Source organism: Camponotus floridanus, unplaced genomic scaffold (genome assembly GCF_003227725.1).
Source record: "Camponotus floridanus strain SB8 unplaced genomic scaffold, Cflo_v7.5 scaffold403, whole genome shotgun sequence".
Classification (NCBI taxonomy): Eukaryota; Metazoa; Arthropoda; class Insecta; order Hymenoptera; family Formicidae; genus Camponotus; species Camponotus floridanus.
In genome coordinates, this window is record NW_020229552.1 from 16,651 (window position 1) to 39,653 (window position 23,003).

General features: G+C 35.5%; 1 protein-coding gene across 1 annotated transcript in view; it reads right to left on the bottom strand.

The window, feature by feature from the left end:
• LOC105254287 (laccase-1) overlaps window positions 1–18,383 on the bottom strand; it is a 28,798-nt gene extending 10,415 nt beyond the window's left edge. Inside the window, exons 1-5 of the mRNA XM_011262843.3 lie at window positions 18,231–18,383; window positions 14,477–14,615; window positions 10,287–10,416; window positions 7,033–7,190; window positions 4,651–4,924 (exon numbers count right to left, since the gene is read on the bottom strand). Coding sequence (XP_011261145.1) covers window positions 4,651–4,924; window positions 7,033–7,190; window positions 10,287–10,416; window positions 14,477–14,615; window positions 18,231–18,324 — 795 coding nt within the window. The 5' untranslated portion in view covers window positions 18,325–18,383. The remainder of the gene's footprint in view (window positions 1–4,650; window positions 4,925–7,032; window positions 7,191–10,286; window positions 10,417–14,476; window positions 14,616–18,230) is intronic.
• Window positions 18,384–23,003: the final 4,620 nt, after the last annotated feature.

The following is a 23,003-nucleotide window of genomic DNA, read 5'->3' on the forward strand; positions in this document are numbered from 1 at the left end:
TTCTTCAAACTGTTGCGTTAAGACGGCTCCGAGCCCGGTCGTGCTAGCATCGGTCTGCAGAGAGAAACGGCGGTTGAAATCGGGGCAGGCCAGAACCGGCGCGGAAATCAGCGCTTGTTTTAACCGATCGAACGCGGTGGATTCTTCCGGGCCCCACCTCCAACGGGCGTGCTTCTTAGTTAACTGGGTGAGCGGCGCGGCGATTGTAGAAAAACTCGGAATAAACCGTCGGTACCATGACGCCATCCCCACGAACTGACGGATCTGTTTCACGGTCTGCGGTTCTGGCCAACCGGCCACGGCGCGAATTTTCTCAGGATCGGTGCGAATTCCCTCGCGGTCGATGACGTGCCCGAGGTATATAAGGCGGTCTACACAAAACCGACACTTCTCCGGGTTCAGGCGGAGGCGCGCGTCACGTAGACGGCGGAAGGTCTCCCTGAGCAGCTCGAGATGTTTTTCAAATGTTCGGCTAATTATGATGATGTCGTCCAAGTAGACGAAAACGTGCGGTTCTAACTCGGGCCCGAGAACCGAGTCTAACAGTCGTTGAAAAGTGGCGGGCGCGGAGTGTAGTCCGAATGGCATCACCGTGAACTGGTAGAGCCCTTTACCCGGTATGGTGAAAGCGGTAACGGGTCGACTTCCCGGGGTCAGCGGCACCTGCCAATAACCGTCCTTTAAATCCAGGGTGGACAGATACCGGGCCCCCCTCAACTTGTCTAGAGTCGCGGTAATTTGCGGCAGCGGGTAAGCGTCCTTATGGGTCACCTCGTTGACCCGTCGGAAATCGATGCAAAACCGCTGCCGGCCGTCTTTCTTTTTTACGACGACGATGGGCAAACTCCACGGGCTATGTGAGGGTTCGATAATCCCTCGGGCCAGCATCTCGTCTACCTCGTTCTCGATTATCGCCTGCATCGCCGGATTGCGGGGCCGATACCGTTGTTTGATGGGAGTATCGTCTCTCAATCGGATAGAATGCTGTGCCCGGTCCGTAGGCCCTTTCACCTCCCCGAATTTTCCGAGCTCGTTGTGCAAAAATTCTCGTAGGCGCTCGCTCTCGGCGGGGGTCTTCCCGGCCAAACCCCCGGTGGTGCAACATCGCCCTCGTGCTCGAATCACGTGCCGAGGAGGGGCCGGCGTGCCCAGACGCAACTTGGCCTGGAGGTCTACTCCGATGAAGACTTCACCGGAGAGACGCGGCATAATTGCGAACGTGTGTGTAGTCTTTCGTCCCGACACCTTGACCGGCAAGGTGATTGCCCCCGCGGTGGTGGCTTCCTGGTCATCGGCCAGCTGGATCTGGCTCTCTTCGGAGGTGACCCTGAAACCCCGTTGTTGGAGGGTCTCGGCGATTTCGTCGTTGATGAGCGACGTTTCGGATCCGGTATCGATCAGGGCGTCGCACGTCAGGTTCCCGATCGTAACCCGTATATGCGGTCGCGGCGTGAAACTTATGCGGGGCTGGGAGTGGCGTCGACCTGTGTTCCTCCCGCCCCGTTGCCTTTTCCCGCCGGTGGATGGCATTGCGAAGTGAGCACCCCGTCCCGTCCGCACTGGGAACATAATTTCTTCGCTGGCCGCTTGCACTGGCGGCGGGTATGCCCACGTTGTTTGCACCGCCAGCAGCACTCGGTTTTGCTATACGCGGCGGCCACCACGGGCTTTACTTCGGCCTTCTCCCTCTTCGCGGCCTCCTGCCGTTCTTTCACCAAATCCTCGTGCTCGCGGGCTCGCGCCTGTAGCTCGGCGATGCTACCGAAATCCGCGCTCCGGATATAAAATTTATACTCTGGGTGCATGTGGCTGTACAAGTATTCGAGCTGCTCAAACGGAGAGAAACCGCCCAAACGGCGCATCAGCGTCATCATCACCGTGGAGTACTGTGCGAACGTCTCGTGGGCCCCCTGGTGCTTATTCTCAATTTCGCGACGCAAAGAAGCTACGTAACGATGGGGCAGGAACTGCAGTCGGAACGCGGCCTCAAAGTCCTGCCACGTGAGCCAGCTGCCTCGATGGTTACGATACCATAAAAGGGCATCCCCCCGTAGCAACTCCGATAAACCGCGCAGAATTTGCTCCGCTGTGATCTGATAGTTATCGCGGAGCTCGGCCAGGCGTTCTAAGAACGCGGCGGGGTCACGGCCGTCGAAGTGACAACCGCTCTTCCGCAGCTGGTTGATTACCCGATTATCGGGCAAGGCCGGCGCTGCCCCGTCGACAGGCGCGTCGCGGACGATAGGAGACGGGGCCGATACAATGACCTGGGGGTATGCAAAAGAAGGTGCCCCATGGTCATGAGGATCGGTCGTAAAATCATCCGGATTCGCGTCCGCGTACTCCCGCATGCGTCGGCGAATTTCATCGAGAGTGCCCGTGCTCTCTATGCCGTAACCTGCGGCTAGCACGGCCAGTTGCTCCTTCGGGAGCGCATACAACCACGACTTCATACTGAAATATTCGTACAACTCGCTTTTACACCTGTCGAAAGCTCACGCAAACGGTCCCTGTTCGGGCGCCAATGTAACGTTCCGTTTTCCGGAGATTCGATTGCGGATAAACTCGTCGGATTCGGGGTAATGAATGGTGAGCGAATGTGTGATGTAAAAGAACAGAAAGTATTTATTCGAATTAAGGCGTGTATACAAGTCGGGTATGTATCTCGCTGCGATTATAATTGCGAGCGTGTTCGAGTGTATAAATTGTTTGATTACGCGTGCAGAATGCAAGTCAGAATGCGCCGATATAATCGTGGCGCGTATGTTCGATAATTCGCTGGTATAATACGCGTGTATAAAAACGTTGTGTTGACGCGTGCGGATATGCGCTCGGTATCGGTCGAAAACCTCGCGTTGTTGTGACGGTGTTTTTGTCGCGTTTCTTGCACGGGGAATCCCGTCGTTCCGGGAATCCCGTGTACAACGAAAAAGCCGGTGGATTCCGAGAAACGATGCGTTATTTTCGCGAAATAATATGTGGTTCCCGCGAATTGAAATATCGTGCCGATAAATTGGAATCGCGTTTAAAACAGCTGGCCTCGAGAACTCTCGATCGGGGCGGCTCTGAACTCCACCTTCCGTGGGTTTTGCCAGCCGGGATGTGGAGGAGCGGATGGAGGCAGTACCCCGCGCGATAACGAGAACTCTCGGCTTAGGCTGAGCACGCTCAACCTAATTGATCGGGGCGGTAGTGCCGGTTTTCAGGTATCTGGTAAATTCTCTTGAGCGTACAGCTTAGAGCGGAACAGGAGAATGTGTGTTTTAGCCGAAACACGGCCTTTTTATACCGGCTAATTACCCGCGTCGGCGCGCGGCGGTTTACCCCTTCCGAACGGGTTAATTGCGGTACGGTACGGTCGGGCTCGTTCGGAGGGATTCGGATTTTGCGCCGAGCGCGGGTTTTCGCCGGTCGGTCGGTCGGGCCGCGTCGGCTTCGCTCGGCAATTCTCGGCCGTTTTTGAATTTACAACGGCCCCGGTTTGTAATAAGTATTAAAAATGTGGGCGCATCGCGCCCCTGCCTCTGCCCGGCGGGTGTTCTACCGGGCGGCAGCTTCCGGCGATGTTGTTGCCGGGAATTCGGAACGGTGCATCGGAGTGTAAAAACAATGGATTATATTTTGATTAATTTATTATATTAATTTATTGTTGTATTGAAATAAATGCATTTTTTAAGTAAGAAAACAGCGGGTACTTAGTTATATACCTAATAGAAGAAAATTGTAATTAACTGATAATTCGCTGATATTCTTATTTGCAGCACCTGTAATAATCAATTTTATTGCATTTATATAACTTTAATCTAAGTAAGCGCAAATTTTGTTCAATTTCTGCTATAAATTTGCTATCAGATTGAGTGCGCGGATTCTGTTCGGTTTCTGCCAACAAACCTGTTGTCAAGTTATGTTGTACAGACTTTGTCGCCAGAACACAAATTCAATGCGAACACAGATGGCTATAACTCTGCTGTGGGATTCTGATCGAATCTGCTGCCAATCTGATGACATTTTGCTGAGGAGTTTGGAATCAGTAAATATTCTGGGAGTGCTTTATTTCTACCTTAACATACACGCACGCGCGCGCGCGCACACACACACACGCACGCACGCACGCACACGCATGCACATACACATATACGCCAAATCTGACTAGCAACTTCCTCGGTGAGCACCGAGTAATGCAAATGTTGTCGATTATTGAACAAAAATATTTTAAAATGTAAATGGACATTTTAACGCCATTACTTCGCGAAGAAAAGTCGTGCTAACTTCATTTTTTTAATTGATAAAGAAAAGTTCATATTTTACAATAGTTGTCAAAAAATGTACAAGAATAATTGATTCCATTCCGAAGAATGCATAAACTATGTAATTTTTTGGATATAAAACACATCTTTGGTTTGAAAATATGGTGAAAAGGGGAAAGATAAATTAAAAATCTAGCCAACTTTTTAAAGTAGAGGCTTTAGTCTTGAAAAAAAAATTATTGAAATACGATAATTTTTGGCGAAGCTTTGCGTATTAAGATCTGTGCGAAATTTTGATGTGAAGTTACCTATGCGATGATTTTGTTGAACAGTATATTATAATTCTCTCAAATTTTCAAACTGTTATCTTACCATGTTTCTAACAAAGTGAAATTTTTCTTACCGTCCAATTTCCCCTGCCATTGATTAAAAAATTGTCCGGAGTTTGGCCAGAATTAGTTCTATAACGACCAGGAAGACGTTCTAACGATAATTCATGCATCCAGTCGCTGATAATAATCACATGTTCCAGACGATCCTCATCATATGATCCGTAATGAGGATTTAATTGTGGCGGATCGCGTACGATAAGAGATCCGTACTGTCCATCTATCATATGCACCGATATATGTGAATGATAGAAATGTGTACCTGAATTTTTTACCCTAAATTGATATCTAGAAAAAAATTTCAAAAATAATATTAAAGAATATTTTTAAAAAAGCCTTAAAAAAGAGATGAAATTTTGTAATTTTAATTTACAATTTAAATTTTGTTCAGAATTAACACTGCAAGATGTTTCCGATAATGTGTAACAAAGAAAAACCATAGGAAGGAATTAATAGAGATAGATTGCGTTAAACTGAACTAAAAAATCTTATATTATTTTGCAAAAAAATCACGAGTTTTTAAAATTTCCAGATATTAATTAAAAAAGATCGACCAATGCGCTAACTAGAAAAAGGCCGTTCCACTGTAACTTAATATTAGGCGCGTGGGGAATACTAAGAAGCGGCGGGTGGAGCGCAGTGATGTGCTGTCGTGGGATTTTTTCCCACGCGAGAGCCTCTATGCGTAAGCTTACATCATAGCTGATACCACATATGTATTTAGATGCAACATTAGGTGCGCATAAAAGGTCCTTCTCCATATAGTTTTCTCGCGTTTTTCAGTAACGCGTAATGTGTTATATACAAAGTGTATTATTATATTTAATGTATTTAATTTCTTGGATAAAAATTTTCTTCTCTTCTTGCAATTTAATATTTTTTTTCGCACTGAGGGGAATCTAACGATACCTTATATTTCATCAAAATACATACGTTACTGAGAATTCATAGCGTTTGCTAGTGCGTATGCACGACTTTATTCCCACAACAGCGCATCACTGGTGGAGCTCTCTCTAAAACATGATAACGGCGCGCAGCACTTCAGCATTACGTTGATGAGTAAGCTCCGCTTTGACCGTTCTCCTGATTATTATTATTTAAAAGTAATTATTTACTTATACGGACCACCTCCCGATTTCAATAATTCATATGTTATCAAAATCATCACTCTGAGTAATGTTGTAAAGGTTTTAATCGGCGGTCATTGTTTATTCAAAAGATAGCATCACAAACACAGGTTGGGTTAGATTATATCTTCTGAAAGTGGAGCCCCCTGCAGGGAGGCGGAATATACTGTACCTACCCAGGTACTTCCTAAGATGAAGCAAAATTTACTCTTAACTCCTTGCCCTATCATTTAAGTTCCGACGGCGCGTGCCACAATCAACAGCAAGGTCGGTCAAGTATCGAGCCATTTAACGGTTCGGCCGAACGCTCGAAGTTGTGCAATCGCACACATTTCTTCTAATATTAAAAAAAATATATATCTGAACGTGCGAATGTGGCCAAAAATAACACGTAACTGAGACAGAAAGACATCGGCGACAATTAACCACGAGCCTGACCCGTGTTGGTTACGTTTGACTTGATCGACCACGACCCTTATCCGTGGTTCTTATATTTAGCCCGATTTTTTTACCACGAGTCTTACACGATATTGTAGGCGAAGGAATTAATGGAGGTCAAGATTAAGTGAACTTTGCTTCATCTTAGAAAGTACATGCGTGGACAGTGTATTCCGCCTCCTTGCAGGAGGTTTTACTTTCAGAAAATATAACCTAACCTCATGTTTGTGATGCAGGATACATTTCACTTTCTATAGAAGAGTTACAAATGTAACATTTTTCGCGCACAAATAATTTAATAATTCATCATATTGTTCTTGGCTTTCTAAAACGAGAAACTCGTAAAACTTCATGTTAACTGTATAACAATCTGTTTTTTGCTAACTCACCTTATCTTAAATATTTTCAAAGAAATCATAAATCATAAGAAGTCATAAAAAAATATTAAAAACATAGAAGTCTATTATTATTCTACTATTTGATTTCAATTTAAGAAAAGTAAACGCACGGCGAAGCGGTAATTGGGGAGGGGAGGAGCGGTGAGTGTGTAAACACGTGGCGAAGGCTCCTCCAATCCCCAATCATCGCTTTACTACCTCCGCCATTATGTTACAGTCAGACCGCCTTTGCCATCGTGTGCTTCTAGCCACGCGCATTGGCCCATTTTCTTTAATTATTCATTAATTATTGCGACAATCACAAAACAATAGAGGACCTTCCTTTTTAATTTAAGCCAATTTACCTCCTTATTTCGTTAAGGTCAAAAATTCCCTGTCACCCTGTATAAAATTAATATTACAAAATTAATATTGAATTATATTTATTATATACCTGAAGGTATTAGATGACAAAATTGGACATTGCGTTACAAATGGTACACCATCAAAATATTGATACCCATTTTGAAATATTCCATGCCAATGTATACTCGCTTCAAGACCTTCAGCATCGTTTTGTACGTCAATGATAATATAATCATTTTTGCAAACCTTGATGAACATATTTATATATATTTATGTAAATTATAATTAATATACAAGGTGTCAGGAAATTTTTCGCAGTCCCAAAGTGTGAAGGTAGATCAGTGATGGTAGGCCGGATGACTTTTTCGCGCATGCGAGTAGTAATCACAGGAAAGCAACGATGTATCAAATAGCGGATTATGGGCGCTAAAGTTTTGGCGGGCAAGCTGAGGTCGGTGATGCCAGAAAGAAGTCCCGAGTAAATGTTATAGTGTTTTGAAGTACAGCGAGAAAAGTGATTAGTGAAATGAAAGTGTGCTGTTGGTCGCTCGTAAAAATTTTTTAAAAATTTTCTTTCAGAAATTTATGTAAGGGCGACCAGTGACACATCTTTTGCTTCTATTAGATACTTCGTTAACGCCGCGTTCGCGGCGCATGCGTGAAAAAGTCACCCGGCCTACCATTACTGAGGTAGATTGGCTCAAGTTAAGAAGGAAGATCCTGTTTTACAATATTTACAATAATTAACGAAAAATTAATTAAAGAAGATCGGCCAATGCGCGTGACTAAAAATGCGTGGCAGTAAAGGCGGTCTAACTGTCACATAATGGCGGCGCGACGAAGCGGTGATTGGGTAGAGGAAGAGCAATGAGTGTGTAGGCGTGCGGCGAAGATTCTTCGCCTTCACCGCTACGCATTTCTAGCCACATGCATTGGTCGATCTTCTTTAATTAATTTTTCGTTAATTATTGCAAATATCGCAAAACAGTAGAAGACCTTCCTTCTTAATTTGAGCTAATCTACCTTCACACTTCGGGACTGCGAAAAATTTCCTGACACCCTGTATATACATTCACATATTTTAATATTTCTCTAATTTCTTAATATATCATAGTGATTATCGAAAAAGTATATGGTAAATGTTTACTTTACATCACATAGTTCGAAAAATTTTTATTTTTACATATGTTGTAGAGGATACATTCCTAAGTAATACACCGTTTGAATTTTGTGGCGCTCCCTCTTCGTTCTTGAGATATGCAATTTTGAAGTTTCATACTTTCATGTCATCTTTTCGTTATATCGTATTTATGTGTTTATATTTTTTGTTTACATTTGCTCAACACGGTTTCATATTATATTTTCCTTGTGTTTATATTTTTTTGTTTATGTTTGCTCGTTGTGACTTCCATGTTGGAATTTAATATAATTTAATACAATTAATAATTTAATACAAAAAAAATATTACAAATGTATGTGTACACACACACACACACGCGCGGGGGGGTGCAAGGGGGTTGTCGGTCCCCTCTTCCCCAGCAACCATCCCGCCGGTAGTCAAGGTGGACCTCGCTTTACAATTTACAGCATATATCCATTATGATTGAACTTTTCGCAATGCGTCCCCTACCGGCGAAATGATTGCGGGAGGGGGGCCCGAAGGTCCCCCTTGCACGGCCCCGCGCGCGCGTGTGTGTGTGTGCGCCTATATTTCTTAACATACATGATGTCGTAAAATTATTTTCTATTCTTGAAACTTTTTTGTTTTTTTTTAATAACTATTTAATAAATAACAATAAGCGGCTAAAACCTTCTGAAAGATATTCAGAAAGATGACCTCAAGAAATGTAAACAGAAAAATATAAACATATTTAAAAAGTAACGAAAAGATTATACAAATAAGTATGAAACCTTAAAATTGCATATTTCAGGAACGAAGAGAGAATGCCACAAAATTCAAACGGTGTATTACTTAGGAATGTGTCCTCTACAACATGTCTGAAAATAAAAATTTTTCGAGCTGTGTGACGTAAAGTAAACATTTCCCAAGTATATAATTTAATATGAGACTTGAAAACATAAATATTTTCCTAATAATCTAATTCTTAATAATCTAATAATAAAATATTAATAATAAAATTTTAATTATGAATACAACGTATAAATATACAAAAAATGTTTAATGAGAATCTCATGTTTGGAATACATAAAATGATATGAAAGAAATAACTTTTGTGATAGAATACGTAACGATCTCGATCTCGAAAATGTTCAAGAAATAATACAAGTTGATGTGCTACTTTTTTATAGAATATTAATAAAAATACAATAATGTACATGTATAATATAATATTAAACAATATAATATTAAAAGAATACCAAAAAGATCTCCAAGATAAAATTATCTGGATTTAACTATATTAAAATTTTTATTTTAATTCTTTATAGGAATTCAATTAATTTATTTATTGTTAAATAAAAAATAAATTATTGCTATATGATTGTATATAATAATATTTGTGCATTATTATCAATTATTTGTTTCAATGAGTATTTCTTATTGTGTAGAACCTCTTAATCTTATTTTAAATTATTGATTAGTGTTGTAATAATAAACAACTTTAGAATATATGAAAATTTGTCTTTTTATATAAAAAATAGTTAAATATTATTGGTAAATTATTAATATGCAATTACTAATAATTTGTTATTAAATATTATTATTAAGTGTTATAATTAAATATTAATATGCAATTTACTTCTTATAAATTCACTTAACAACGAATTTTATATAAATAATTTTGGGAATCAAAATAAAAATATCAGATATATTTTTAATATTTATCATGATATTTATCATGATATTTAAAAGTTAGAACAAAATACTTTAAATCTTTTAACAAAATACTTTAATTCTTTACTTGTTAATCTTTTTAACATTTATTTATATAACTCTTTAACTAGATGTATTATAATTGTACGTCACAGGTCAATATTATCGCCACAAGTGATTGGTTAAATTAAGTACATCATGTTTAAAAGAAAGAAAATATTTTGAAAAAAGTATTTAAGGAATATTAGATCAACAAAAAATAAATATCCAATTAATAAGATGTTGAAGTTAGTACTACATCATTCTTATTCGACTTTAACATTAAAAATATTGAATTATAATAAAGGTATTTTTGAAAAATATTATTATATATAAGAGATATTTAAATAAAAAACATATCTAAAATATGATGAGTAATATTATTAAAGTTTTTATAAAAATTTTATGTTATACATACAATGTATATATTATATATTGTGTAAATACTACGTTTAAATTTGTTGCATTACCTGGATACTTGGACTTGGAATCATACGATTAATGGAAAATATTGTTTTTTCAATTCCATCACCTTTAACACATTCGCATAATGAAGTAATTCCTGAATTATTTAGTGGTTGTTCACAAAAGTCACATGCACTGAAATAAATTTAAAAATAAATATTTTTATAATCTTACTTACTGTTAATTATATAATTTTTAAATATTATTTTAAAGCTAAGAAATATATGCAGGATGTTTCATTTTAATTTAGGCATAATATTTCATAAACAAAAAAATAAAAGTTGTATGATTTGGAGACGGAAAAAGATAAGGATATTAGTTTAATCTTACAATTAGATATAGTTACTAAAGATAACTTAAGTTTTATAAATAAATAATTACCTTAATTTATCTATATAATCGATTCTTCACAATATTTCGTATAAAAAGTAATAAAGATAAGATAATAAAAAATTAAATACGAGATATTTTATGAGATATTTTATATTTTAAGTTGACATATAATTTTACATAAATTAAAAAATCTTTATTTTTCGATTATCTTACCTTAATATTTTTATACATAGAATAATGAGAGAAATCAATTTGTATTAAAGAAAACAAAACACATGATCTTAAGAAAAAATATGTATCTCTTCATTGCAAATTCATATATTTAGCCTTCTACAAGGCTAAACTAATATTCTTATCTTTTTCCTCCTCCAAGTTCTACAAATTTTATTTGAAATATTTTTTTGCATTGTTTTCGAGATATTACGGTATGTAAGTAAGTTCAATTGAACAGTCTGTATAATTATAGCATATACGGTATGTTTGATAAAGATTGAACCAACGTTCGTGAGGAGCGCAATACTTAAGAACAGAAAAGTCCTTCATCATTTTACTAGTTTTACAATAATTATTGAAATATTAATTTAAAAATTGGCACACGTTGGCATGCCTAAATTATGGAATGTATTTTCTTGTGACGAGTGTCACATGGCAACGAAAAGTTTGTTCGTGCATTTGTACAATTCTTATCTTTTCGTAACTTGTGCAATATACGCTGTTGACACGCTTAAAGCACATCCCGCAGTTATAGCAAGAAATGTGCGCTTATTTGTTGATCACTTTTATTTAATATTTCACTTTTATTTTATATTTATAATTATTACAAAAATAATGATAAAGGATTTTTTGTTCAATTTACTGCACTTACTTATTCATCCTTGGTCCATTATTAAACACCTCGTATAACAATAAATATATTTTATTTATCGTTTTCTACATTTATAAGCAAGGCTTCGAAAGTTATTCTTTTTTTCATTAGTTTTACTCAGATATTAACTAACAGATAGAAAATAGCAATATCTGTTTCCTATTTATATAATTTTTTGTATCGATAAAATAAATATTGTATTATGTTTTTTAAATATAGAAAACAATATAAAATATAATTAATAAAAAATAGTTATATAATTGGTTAAAAAGAGTTTGATCTCTGTGTGCTAAATTTGTATATATATTATTACATTAAATATACAGGGTGTCCGTCGATTTTCGACCAAAATGAAATAAATAAGTAGATTGGCTCGAATTAAGAAGCAATGACCTGTATTGTTTTGGGATTGTCGCAATAATTAACGAAATATTAAATAAAAAAGATCGGCCAATCTGCGTGAGTAAAAGCACGCGGCGACGAGAGTCGTCCCACCGTAATCCGATATTACGAGCGCGGCGAAGCGGTGGGCGGGTCACTCTCCGAGACATGATGGTGGTTTGCGATATATCGCAATACCGCGCCGAAAAATGACCCGTCCCCCCTTTTCGAGGCAAGAAAATGATGCGCTATCATTTCCACACCACCTTGCGGTAGATAGCATGGTGCGCTTTTTTTATAGTGGTTTCCCCCATAGGCCTATTCCACTCTCAATTTAAAAATTATTCAAAATGCCATTTACTATACGCTGAATATATCGTAAATGTAAAAAATTAATAGACAGTACCTTTACAAAAATTGATTCGTGGTTGAAAATCCCTCGATAAAATGTATTGCACACGTTGATAATGTGATACGATGATAAAATTCTTTAAGAATTCTTTCTTCATCTCGTACACGAAGACGCACTGCTGGACCGGTTATCCCGATATTATGCACGACACTCAGTTTTACATAATTATTGCACAACACGTAAAATTGTACGGCCACTTGGTTTTCGTGCACGCCCGAGAAATGATTCCATGTAAATTGCGGCCGCGCGATGAGTATTTTCTCTCGCTAGCCTGTATGCCACAATCATGTCCGTATATTCCTGCGGAGTATACTTCATTTTTACTGGTAATTAACTGCGCGAACATAAGATTTTTACTAAGCGTCTTAGCTCTCGCACGTTGTTGCCAGACTGCGTACGTCAGCAGCACGCAACTACAGCTGAGCGGACATGTGAGTGTAATCATAGTGCGCAGGCGTCGAACTCACACGTACGCTTACACTCACATGTCCGCTCAGCTGTCAGCTGTAGTTGCGTGCTGCTGGCGTACGCAGTCTGGTAACAGCGTGCGAAAGCTAAGACGTTTTAATGAAAATCTTGTGTTTGCGTAGTAAATTAACAGAGAAAATGAAGTGTACTCTGCAGGAATATACGGATATGATTGTGGCATACGGACTAGCGGGAGAAAATACTCATCGCGCGGCCGCAATTTACATGGAATCATTTCTCGGGCGTGCACGAAAACCAAGTGGCCGTACAATTTTACGTGTTGTGCAATAATTATGTAAAACTGAGTGTCGTGCATAATATCGGGATAACCGGTCCAGCAGTGCGTCTTCGTGTACGAGATGAAGAAAGAATTCTTGAAGAATTTTATCATCGTATCACATTATCAACGTGTGCAATACATTTTATCGAGGGATTTTCAACCACGAATCAATTTTTGTAAAGGTACTGTCCATTAATTTTTTACATTTACGATATATTCAGCGTATAGTAAATGGCATTTTGAATAATTTTTAAATTGAGAGTGGAATAGGCCTATGGGGGAAACCACTATAAAAAAAGCGCACCATGCTATCTACCGCAAGGTGGTGTGGAAATGATAGCGCATCATTTTCTCGCCTCGAAAAGGGGGGACGGGTCATTTTTCGGCGCGGTATTGCGATATATCGCAAACCACCATCATGTCTCGGAGAGCGATCCGCCCACCGCTTCGCCGCGCTCGTAGTATCGGATTACGGTGGGACGACTCTCGTCGCCGCGCGCTTTTACTCACACCAGATTGGCCGATCTTTTTTATTTAATATTTCGTTAATTATTGCGACAATCCCAAAACAATACAGGTCATTCCTTCTTAATTCGAGCCAATCTACTTATTTATTTCATTTTGGTCGAAAATCGACGGACACCCTGTATAAATAAAAATACATATTTCAGCACATCAGGTTTGATAATTATTATTACAATTATACGCAAAATTAAAAGTATGCACGCAATAATAAATATTACATTTTGCAGACAAAAAAGGCAAGCAATAATATGAACTTATATCTTTATACATAATACATTATGTATAAATGCCACGTAAATTAAAAAGAAGATGTTGCTATTAATTGATTATTCGATTGAATAAATGTTGATATAATCCTGATCGTCTTAAAAGTATTTTTCGATTCGTATAAACTACGTTTTTCTTTAGTAATATGTCATTTTTATATCAAAAATGGTAAAAACTAGTTGAAATATTGTTTGCATTTTAGTAAAGAATTTAGTCAAATAAGATATATGTTTTTAGTTATGTATTTGATGTTTTTACATTAATATATGAATTTAACATAAAGATCTATATGACATAAAGATTTACATACTTTTCTCATTATAATTGCTTTTTACTATTCCAATAATAAAAAGACAGATTTAGAAGAAATAATTTATTTTTAACTTCATTAAATATAATTAACATATTACAAAAATTACTCAATCTAATATATTTAAATTACTAAGATATATTATATGGTAAATATAATGAAAATATAATAAATAAAACGTATTTTTGTAAGCGAATTAAAAACATAATCAAAAATTAAATTTTATTTAATTTGTATAATTCTTGTTTAGAAGATTTATTAAATATAATATCAGATTTTTTTCTCTGAATTATTTATTTGTATACAAAATTAAAATATATACATAAATATACACACATATAGACACATACATACCGATTATTCGAAGTATAATATTCAAGAACAAAGTGATAATAACAAGTTTTTGGTTGTTCTCCGTCTTTGCATTCACGTGCACATTCTTCTGGAGTTGATATTTGCATAGATTTCTGTGACGAACTCCAGAAAGAGGATGCTATTTAATATAACAATAGATTTTTTAAATGTTGCATAATATTACGAGTTCAAATTAAGTTAATTTATTGAAAATATATTTTTCATATTTTTAAAAAGATTATTTTAATATAACATCTCTAATATCATATAATTTGACAAGAATTAATTTGTATGTAATGAACCATGATTTTGTCAGAAAAGAAATTTTTTAATTATATTTTTGTAAAAATAGAATTATTAATTGATTTTATCGATTATTTTATCAATATATTATTAATTGATTAATTAATTTTATCGATTATTCAATAAAAAATTGTTAAAATAAATTTATTATATAAAGTGAATAATTTATTTTATATTTTTCCTTTTATACTTAGAATAATGAAAAAGAGATTAATATGATTTATATGAAAAAGTGATAAAATCCTAGTCCAAAGAAATATATTAATTTAATGTTACGTCCGATGGACGTCGCGATTCTTTCCTTTTTTCGAAACCATACACAAACTATACGATAACCACGTGCGCGGGTAACTCTTGGTAACATCTGAACCAAGGAAATAAAAAAAATAATAAATAAGCCTAGACTACGCGAATAGCCTGTCGCTATAAATAAGAAATTCCACTCAAATAAAAAACTGTAATAAAATCAAACTGTCGCATATGTTTACAGTTGGAACGTCCGTTAAAACTTTAAAAACAAAGAGATCCTTCTTAAGAATCGCACCAACAATAAACATATGTATATCTAATCCTTGCTACAGATATCTGGGACTCGAAGCAATAAATAAATAAGAAAAGTTAGAGCTAAGAATGGCCAGTCGTTGTAAGTTTAAAATTCTGAACAAAAATCGGAATCAGAGCCGGAATAAAATTTTTATAGTGCTCCACACGTAGAGCTATGAAATCGGAAACTTTTCTGCTAATTCTTCCGACGAGCAGCAGTTGACGGTTCAGTTCATAGTTCCAGTCAAGATTTAGTCATTCAATTTTGAAATTATATAGCCTCGGAGATCCTTTTTTTTGCATTATGCAATTGAATTATTAATCTGTTTTATATCACAGTGAAAATGATTTTCTTAACATTTAATTGTGTGAATTTTCTGATGGACTTTTCCATTACGCAGCTCTTCATGTTATAAACCTCCGATCTCACCCATTGCAATTTTATTAACACACTCATTTTTGTGATGCCAACGAGTTGTGAACAAATTTTTATTTTCTCTCTTTTCCATATCTTACTATCTTACAATTTAAAATCTATGTCTGACAAATAATTTTAAGCGGTTTAATAACCATTAAATTTTTACTAATTACTATCAGTCAATCAATCCTTATCCCACCTGTCTTCCAATCTCATTCCTTGTTCTTTCTAATTCGCCTAGAATCTCCGAAAGACGGTTCGCGAGTAATTTCCCAATTCGCCTAGAATCTCCGCAAGGTGGTTCGCGAACGATTGCCCGTTCGCCTGGAATCTCCGCTAGGTGATTCGCGATTACTCCTTAATTCTTATTTCCTTTTAATTGTTTTTTCTGATTTATTTACTGAGAATTTGTATTGTTTTCTATCTTTATATCTCATTTCAACCCTTCTTTATATATATTTAACTTTTCATTTCCATTTTTTCTTTACTTTTATTCCCTTTCATTTTCTTTTAATTTCCCATCTTTGCATTATTATTATTTTTTTGTCCTCTATATTATTTTCCTTTGTATTATCACTACTTTTGGGAGAAACCGTTGAAATAGATAAATAATTTTTGAACTAGACTTGGCGAATCTCTTATCATAATTTTATTATTGTATTTTAATTTAAACCTGTGTTTCAGCGAATTTAGAAAAATTTTAATTCTAACTATAACACATATGCGCAAGCGACGAATTCTATACTTCCTTCAATGAATAATCGTTATTCGTATTTTTATTACACATTCACTTTTTATTTTATTTTATTTCTTATATTATATTAATTGTATGTATATTGTATTGACCAGTCAGAATTTAATTTTTAACGTAAATTCTTCCCTGTATATTTTGACTGATGACTTCCGAACAATTGTAACACCCGCGAAAATATATACATACACACACAGATACCTACGCAGCTACAACTCCTAAGATGTATTTTTCTTTCTTTATTTTGTTTATAATATGTTTTTTTAATTTAATGTATAATTTAATTATTGAATCCGTTCTCTTCCCTAAATCCTGAGATCGCACTAAGTCCCATCCCGCGTAACAAGAATTAAATTCCTTTACCAAAAAAGAACCATCGAACGAATAGGCTTAAAACCGCAGCGTTAAAGAGACCTTCGGTCGCTAACCTGTGTCAGACCCTTCACATTCGTTCGACCTGATCTATACACACGCCCAAATAAAGTGTGTCATGGGGTAAGTAAGTTACGTTCTTTTATACGGTTCATCCATTCCAGGGTCTGGACGTAACATTAACATGAATAACTTTATGAATAACTTTATGAACATTAACATTAACATGAATAACTTTATGAATTTCAAACACGAGGGGTTGGTCACTAGTGGTTGTACACTAGTGTACAAAAATTATCCTTACGCATACAGATTACCTTTAAATTACCTTGGATTACCTCAGATTACTTAAGATTACCTAATATTACCTTAAACGAAGAAGAGATTTTAAGAGATTTTGCACATATCTTTTCATTGGTAAGGATGCATTTCGCAATTTTTATATATTTGTATTTTTATTTATTTCTAGCTTTTTTGAATTTTGTTTTGAATAAGTAGACGCCTGACTTACGAAACGACTTTACATGCCAATTTGAATGGCATTATTCCATCTGTATCCACTATCAGCAGGGTAATAAATTCAAACACTATTGTTTATTTTGGGAAGGTGAATTTCGTTTTAAGGAACTAAGCGACTTCTTAACACAAGAAATTTGCTTAAGTAGTTTGGTTTAGTGAAAATGCGACTGGAATTACCGGTAGAATATTCAATACATGAAAATTGTAATATAGGTTTTGTTTTACCATTAAATGACGATGACTTATCAAAAGTTGTGTATAAGAATGCATTTCGCAATATTTAAACTCTCGTGTATTCGTGGCCTAAGAGATAAAGCATTACAAGACGATACCGCGAAAACCTAATCACAATTCGTAGACTGCAAAAAAGCACGTTTTTACGAAGCATCGATTCCAAAAAATGATTGCAAATGTATATTATTGTAAAAAGATACAAGTTCGTCAATGACATCTACTAACTTCAAAAAGATTACCTTAGATTACCTCAGATTATTTGAGACTATCTTAAGAATATTTAGAATTACCTACAGATTATTTGATATTACCCTCAGATTACTTAGATTTCCTATTAGATTACCCAAGATTACCTAAGAATGCTAAAGAATATTTAAAATTACCAAAAATTATCTTAGATTACCCAAAATTTCTTTTGGATTGCCACTGAATTACTTAGCTCTTGTACAGAAATTACCTCAGTGATCAACTCCTCGTTTTCCAAACCCTATTATATTAATGTGAAGTATAATTTTGTACTTATTCTTTATTGGAAAAAGTAGCGAGAAGAATTTACTTTTTGCAAATGTAATTTAAAAAAATGTAATTTTAAAGTTTAAATCCTAAACGATTACCTTCACAAAACTGAATATTAATATTTATCAAAAATATCAATATAATTACTGGTGTAGATAGTGACATAATAGAATAAAACCAAAAAAATCGCATGTTTATGTCACAATACCAATGCTTTCTGAACACAGTTTTAATGTGTACTTCCTTTTTTAATTTCAGTACAACTAATATCTCTTCTAGAAAACTTATTTTTATATAAACGTACACTTATCAATTCTAATGCGAACTTGTAAGTTTATCACTTAAACTTTTTATTCACAGGAGTAATATTTTTATCTTATCTTGTTGATTATTTATCGAACTTTAAGCTAATACAAAAAGCATTATTAACATAAACTTTTCATTTAAGATACATTATTAAAATGAGATAACTAAACATACATACATGTACACATATATGTATAATGTATGTATATATACATATGTGTGTGTGTGTGTATGTACATAGATTGTATTAACAATCTTGCTCAAATTTCAAAATATTGTGTTATGCAATAAATATATGAATGTACATGTTTAGCTAACATATATATATCCTAACATATGTCATACATAAGCAATGCAAATAGGCTTTGAGAAACAAAATGGTTTTGCATGCGATCGCGAAATTGGAAATGAAGTTTAAGGCAAAAAGATTATCAACAAAAGATTATCTTTTCGTGGAATAAGTTTTAAAAAATGTAAGAGTTAATTATACTAATTTTATTCTAAATAATAAAAAAGACTAACAAGCAAAGATGGTCGAAAGATAATAATCAAATAACGATATAAACACAGGCTTATTTTAAGGACCAACCAAATAAGAAAACAATTATAGGCAAGAAAAAATTGTATATAACATTAAGCAAATACAAAGACGTTAGTAATCATTACTGATGTTAAAAAAATTATAATTAAAATTGAAAATTACAAAATAAAAAATAAAATAAAATAAAGACGCAAACGTTTCGATCCGCTTCGGATCATTTTCAATGCTTATAAATAAACGCTATAAATGTATACAAAAAAAAATTTGAAAATATCGAACGACAGCAAGGTATAAGCGCAAACACAAGAGACTCTAAATCATAAAAACAGATAAAAAACATTCTTTTAGAAGATGTTAACGCAAAAAATTAGGGATTGTAATGGAAAGCATAAGGAGCAACGAACCACCCGCGCATGTTAAACGGTAAAGGCGGACGCAGAAATACTCCAACGGAAACGCCACCACACAGTTGCGTAAATTGCTCGTCATGCCCGATCTTCCAAATTCCTCAGATATAGTACAGATCTAAAAAACCATGAGAAAAGAGGCAGAGTGACAAGCACTGTCACATGCAAGCTATGCGCAGGAGTAAAAGCAAGAAATTATAACGTACAGGTGGAGAAACCGTGACAGAGCCGAAGAAAGCAAGCCAGAAAGAGAGAAAGAAGCAGGAGCAAAATTCAAGAAGCAAGAGAGAAAGGCTGATGTGGAGCGTCCTCAACAAAAAGTCACAAAAGACTGCGTGGCTGTGAGAAAAGAAATTTTTCAGCCAAACGGAAAAGGAAAGGGGAAAGAAAAAAGGAGGAGGAGTGGGGGGAAAAAGAGAACAGGAACGGAATAAGAATGAGATCATGTAGGGTAGAATCACTCTGAAGAAAAAATTTTTTATGTATCACACCGAGGAAAATTTTTTTATGATGGGCAGATAGGCTCTGTCTAAATTTATTAAGGGGTTAAAACTTGTTCTGGACTCGACGTTTTTTCTCTTCAACGGCGTCGTTTATAAACAGATCTTTGGCACGCCTATGGGATCTCCGCTCTCTCCCATTTGCGCCGACATCGCCTTACAAGATCTCGAAGAAAAAGCGATAGCACGCCTTTCCTTCCACCTTCCTTTTTATTTCCGGTACGTTGATGATATTGTGTTATTAGCTCCACTAAATTTTTCTAAATTATCTCTTAAGCACCTTTAACTCCTTACACAATCGACTACAATTTACTATTGAAATTGCAAATAATAAACGCCTTAATTTTTTGGATGTTTCCATTATAGTTAATCAGAATCAGTTGGAATTTGATTGGTACCATAAGCCTACGTTCTCAGGCAGATTTCTTAATTTTTTCTCCCAACATCCGCTGATTCATAAAAAGGGGGTTATTATTGGCCTTACAGATAGGGTGTTTAAATTATCTCATCCTCGCTTTCATGAAAAAAACTTGAGTGTGATCATGGATATTTTATTAAAAAACGGTTATCCTATTAAATTAATTTTCAATACCATCAAGAATAGAATTAGATCTCTCATTTATAGTAATAACACATTATCGGCTTCCCCTTCCCCCCTTTCCTCTCCTTCCCGTTCTTTCCTCGTTATTCCTTTCATTAATAAAGTATCCAACTCTTTCAAGAAAATAGCCCGAGAGAATAACAGATTTTTGGCGTTTACTGTCAGCAATAGACTCAATAGATTCATCAAAGTACACAAGGATCCTTTGTGTAGGTGGAATCACTCGAATGTTGTTTACGAAATTAGATGTAACGATTGCACTGCAGCGTATGTTGGGCAGACTAAAAGACAGCTTATCACTAGAATCAAGGAACACAAGGCAAATATTAACAGGCCATCTGAAGCTGTTTCTGTGGTTTCTGATCATAGACTTGCTGGCCACGAATTTAATTGGTATGACGTAAGGATCTTAGATGAAGATCCCTCCTTTCTAAGACGGATCATCTCTGAAATAATCCACATTACTCGTCACAACAACAGTTTGAATATTCAGAACGACACTGATAATTTAGACAAAGCCCATCATAAAAAAATTTTCCTCGGTGTGATACATAAAAAATTTTTTCTTCAGAGTGATTCTACCCTACATGATCTCATTCTTATTCCGTTCCTATTCTCTTTTTCCCCCCACTCCTCCTCCTTTTTTCTTTCCCCTCTCCTTTTCCGTTTGGCTGAAAAATTTCTTTTCTCACAGCCACGCAGTCTTTTGTGACTTTTTGTTGAGGACGCTCCACACCAGCCTTTCTCTCTTGCTTCTTGAATTTTGCTCCTGCTTCTTTCTCTCTTTCTGGCTTGCTTTCTTCGGCTCTGTCACGGTTTCTCCACCTGTACGTAATTATAATTTCTTGCTTTTACTCCTGCGCATAGCTTGCATGTGACAGTGCTTGTCACTCTGCCTCTTTTCTCATGGTTTTTTAGATCTGTACTATATCTGAGGAATTTGGAAGATCGGGCATGACGAGCAATTTACGCAACTGTGTGGTGGCGTTTCCGTTGGAGTATTTCTGCGTCCGCCTTTACCGTTTAACATGCGCGGGTGGTTCGTTGCTCCTTATGCTTTCCATTACAATCCCTAATTTTTTGCGTTAACATCTTCTAAAAGAATGTTTTTTATCTGTTTTTATGATTTAGAGTCTCTTGTGTTTGCGCTTATACCTTGCTGTCGTTCGATATTTTCAAATTTTTTTTTGTATACATTTATAGCGTTTATTTATAAGCATTGAAAATGATCCGAAGCGGATCGAAACGTTTGCGTCTTTATTTTATTTTATTTTTTATTTTGTAATTTTCAATTTTAATTATAATTTTTTTAACATCAGTAACGATTACTAACGTCTTTGTATTTGCTTAATGTTATATACAATTTTTTCTTGCCTATAATTGTTTTCTTATTTGGTTGGTCCTTAAAATAAGCCTGTGTTTATATCGTTATTTGTTTATTCTAAATATCGCAATCCAATGTTTATATTGACATTATATCAGAAAAGTGTCATTAAATTTATAATTAAGACTTTAATCACATCCTATTTTGTCACCGCATTCGATTTTGGATTAAGATATCTTAAAAACTAAAGTCTTAATAAAAAGCCTAACGACATTTTTCTGTTTTCCTTTTATAATGTTAATTGATTTAGTAAATCATGTACAGGGTGTCCCATCTAGAAGTGGCCACCCCCTTTTATCTTTTAAACTAAAAGAGTAATAAATATTTAATGTTAATAATAATATTTAAGAATATTTAATAATAATATTTAGTATTAATAATAAATAATATTTAACATTAATAGTGAAAGTATTAACATTTATTTATTCTAATTAATTTTAAAACAAATATCGTACGATGTATAAATATTATATGATAATAATATTATATGCTAAATTGTCGCGTCTTCAATCAAGTACATGTTCACGTTCAAAACTGTTTGCTGTCGCCAGGTAAATATCGTCGCGTTGTCGCGTCATGTAATAACGTGTATCTTTCTTTAATCGAGTAATTTTTAATTGCCAACAGTGATTATTCGACATTGATTGATAATGATTAGTGATAGAGTCATTGGTAAATTTCTCGTCTTATCGAGTGAGTGAATGAATGTGATTATGTTGAAGTTTATAAAAGAATACGGTTTATAAAAGAAAAAAGAATTTTCGATTAATTATTTAGTGTGGATCTCTGTCCTTTAGAACGTGATATCTATGTTCAATTTAAGTGAAAGTACGATCTATTGGAAAATTCATTTCTCAAGAAATTACAGCAATACATCGAACAAGGTAATAACTATTCTTTAATAACTATTCTTTGGTGTTGTGTGAAAACAAATTTCGAGATGTCAAATAAACAGTGTTAGAGAAAATTAGCGAAAGAGAGGGGTTTTTAGTGGATAGGGAATATCGAGTTGGTAATTCGACTTGGTACTCGAGTCCCACATAACTCACCGGATTGCCCGGTGAGTATGCATAAAATGCATTTTCCCCTCTTTCGTAAAAAAAAAAACGGCACAATATAAAAAAATAATTAA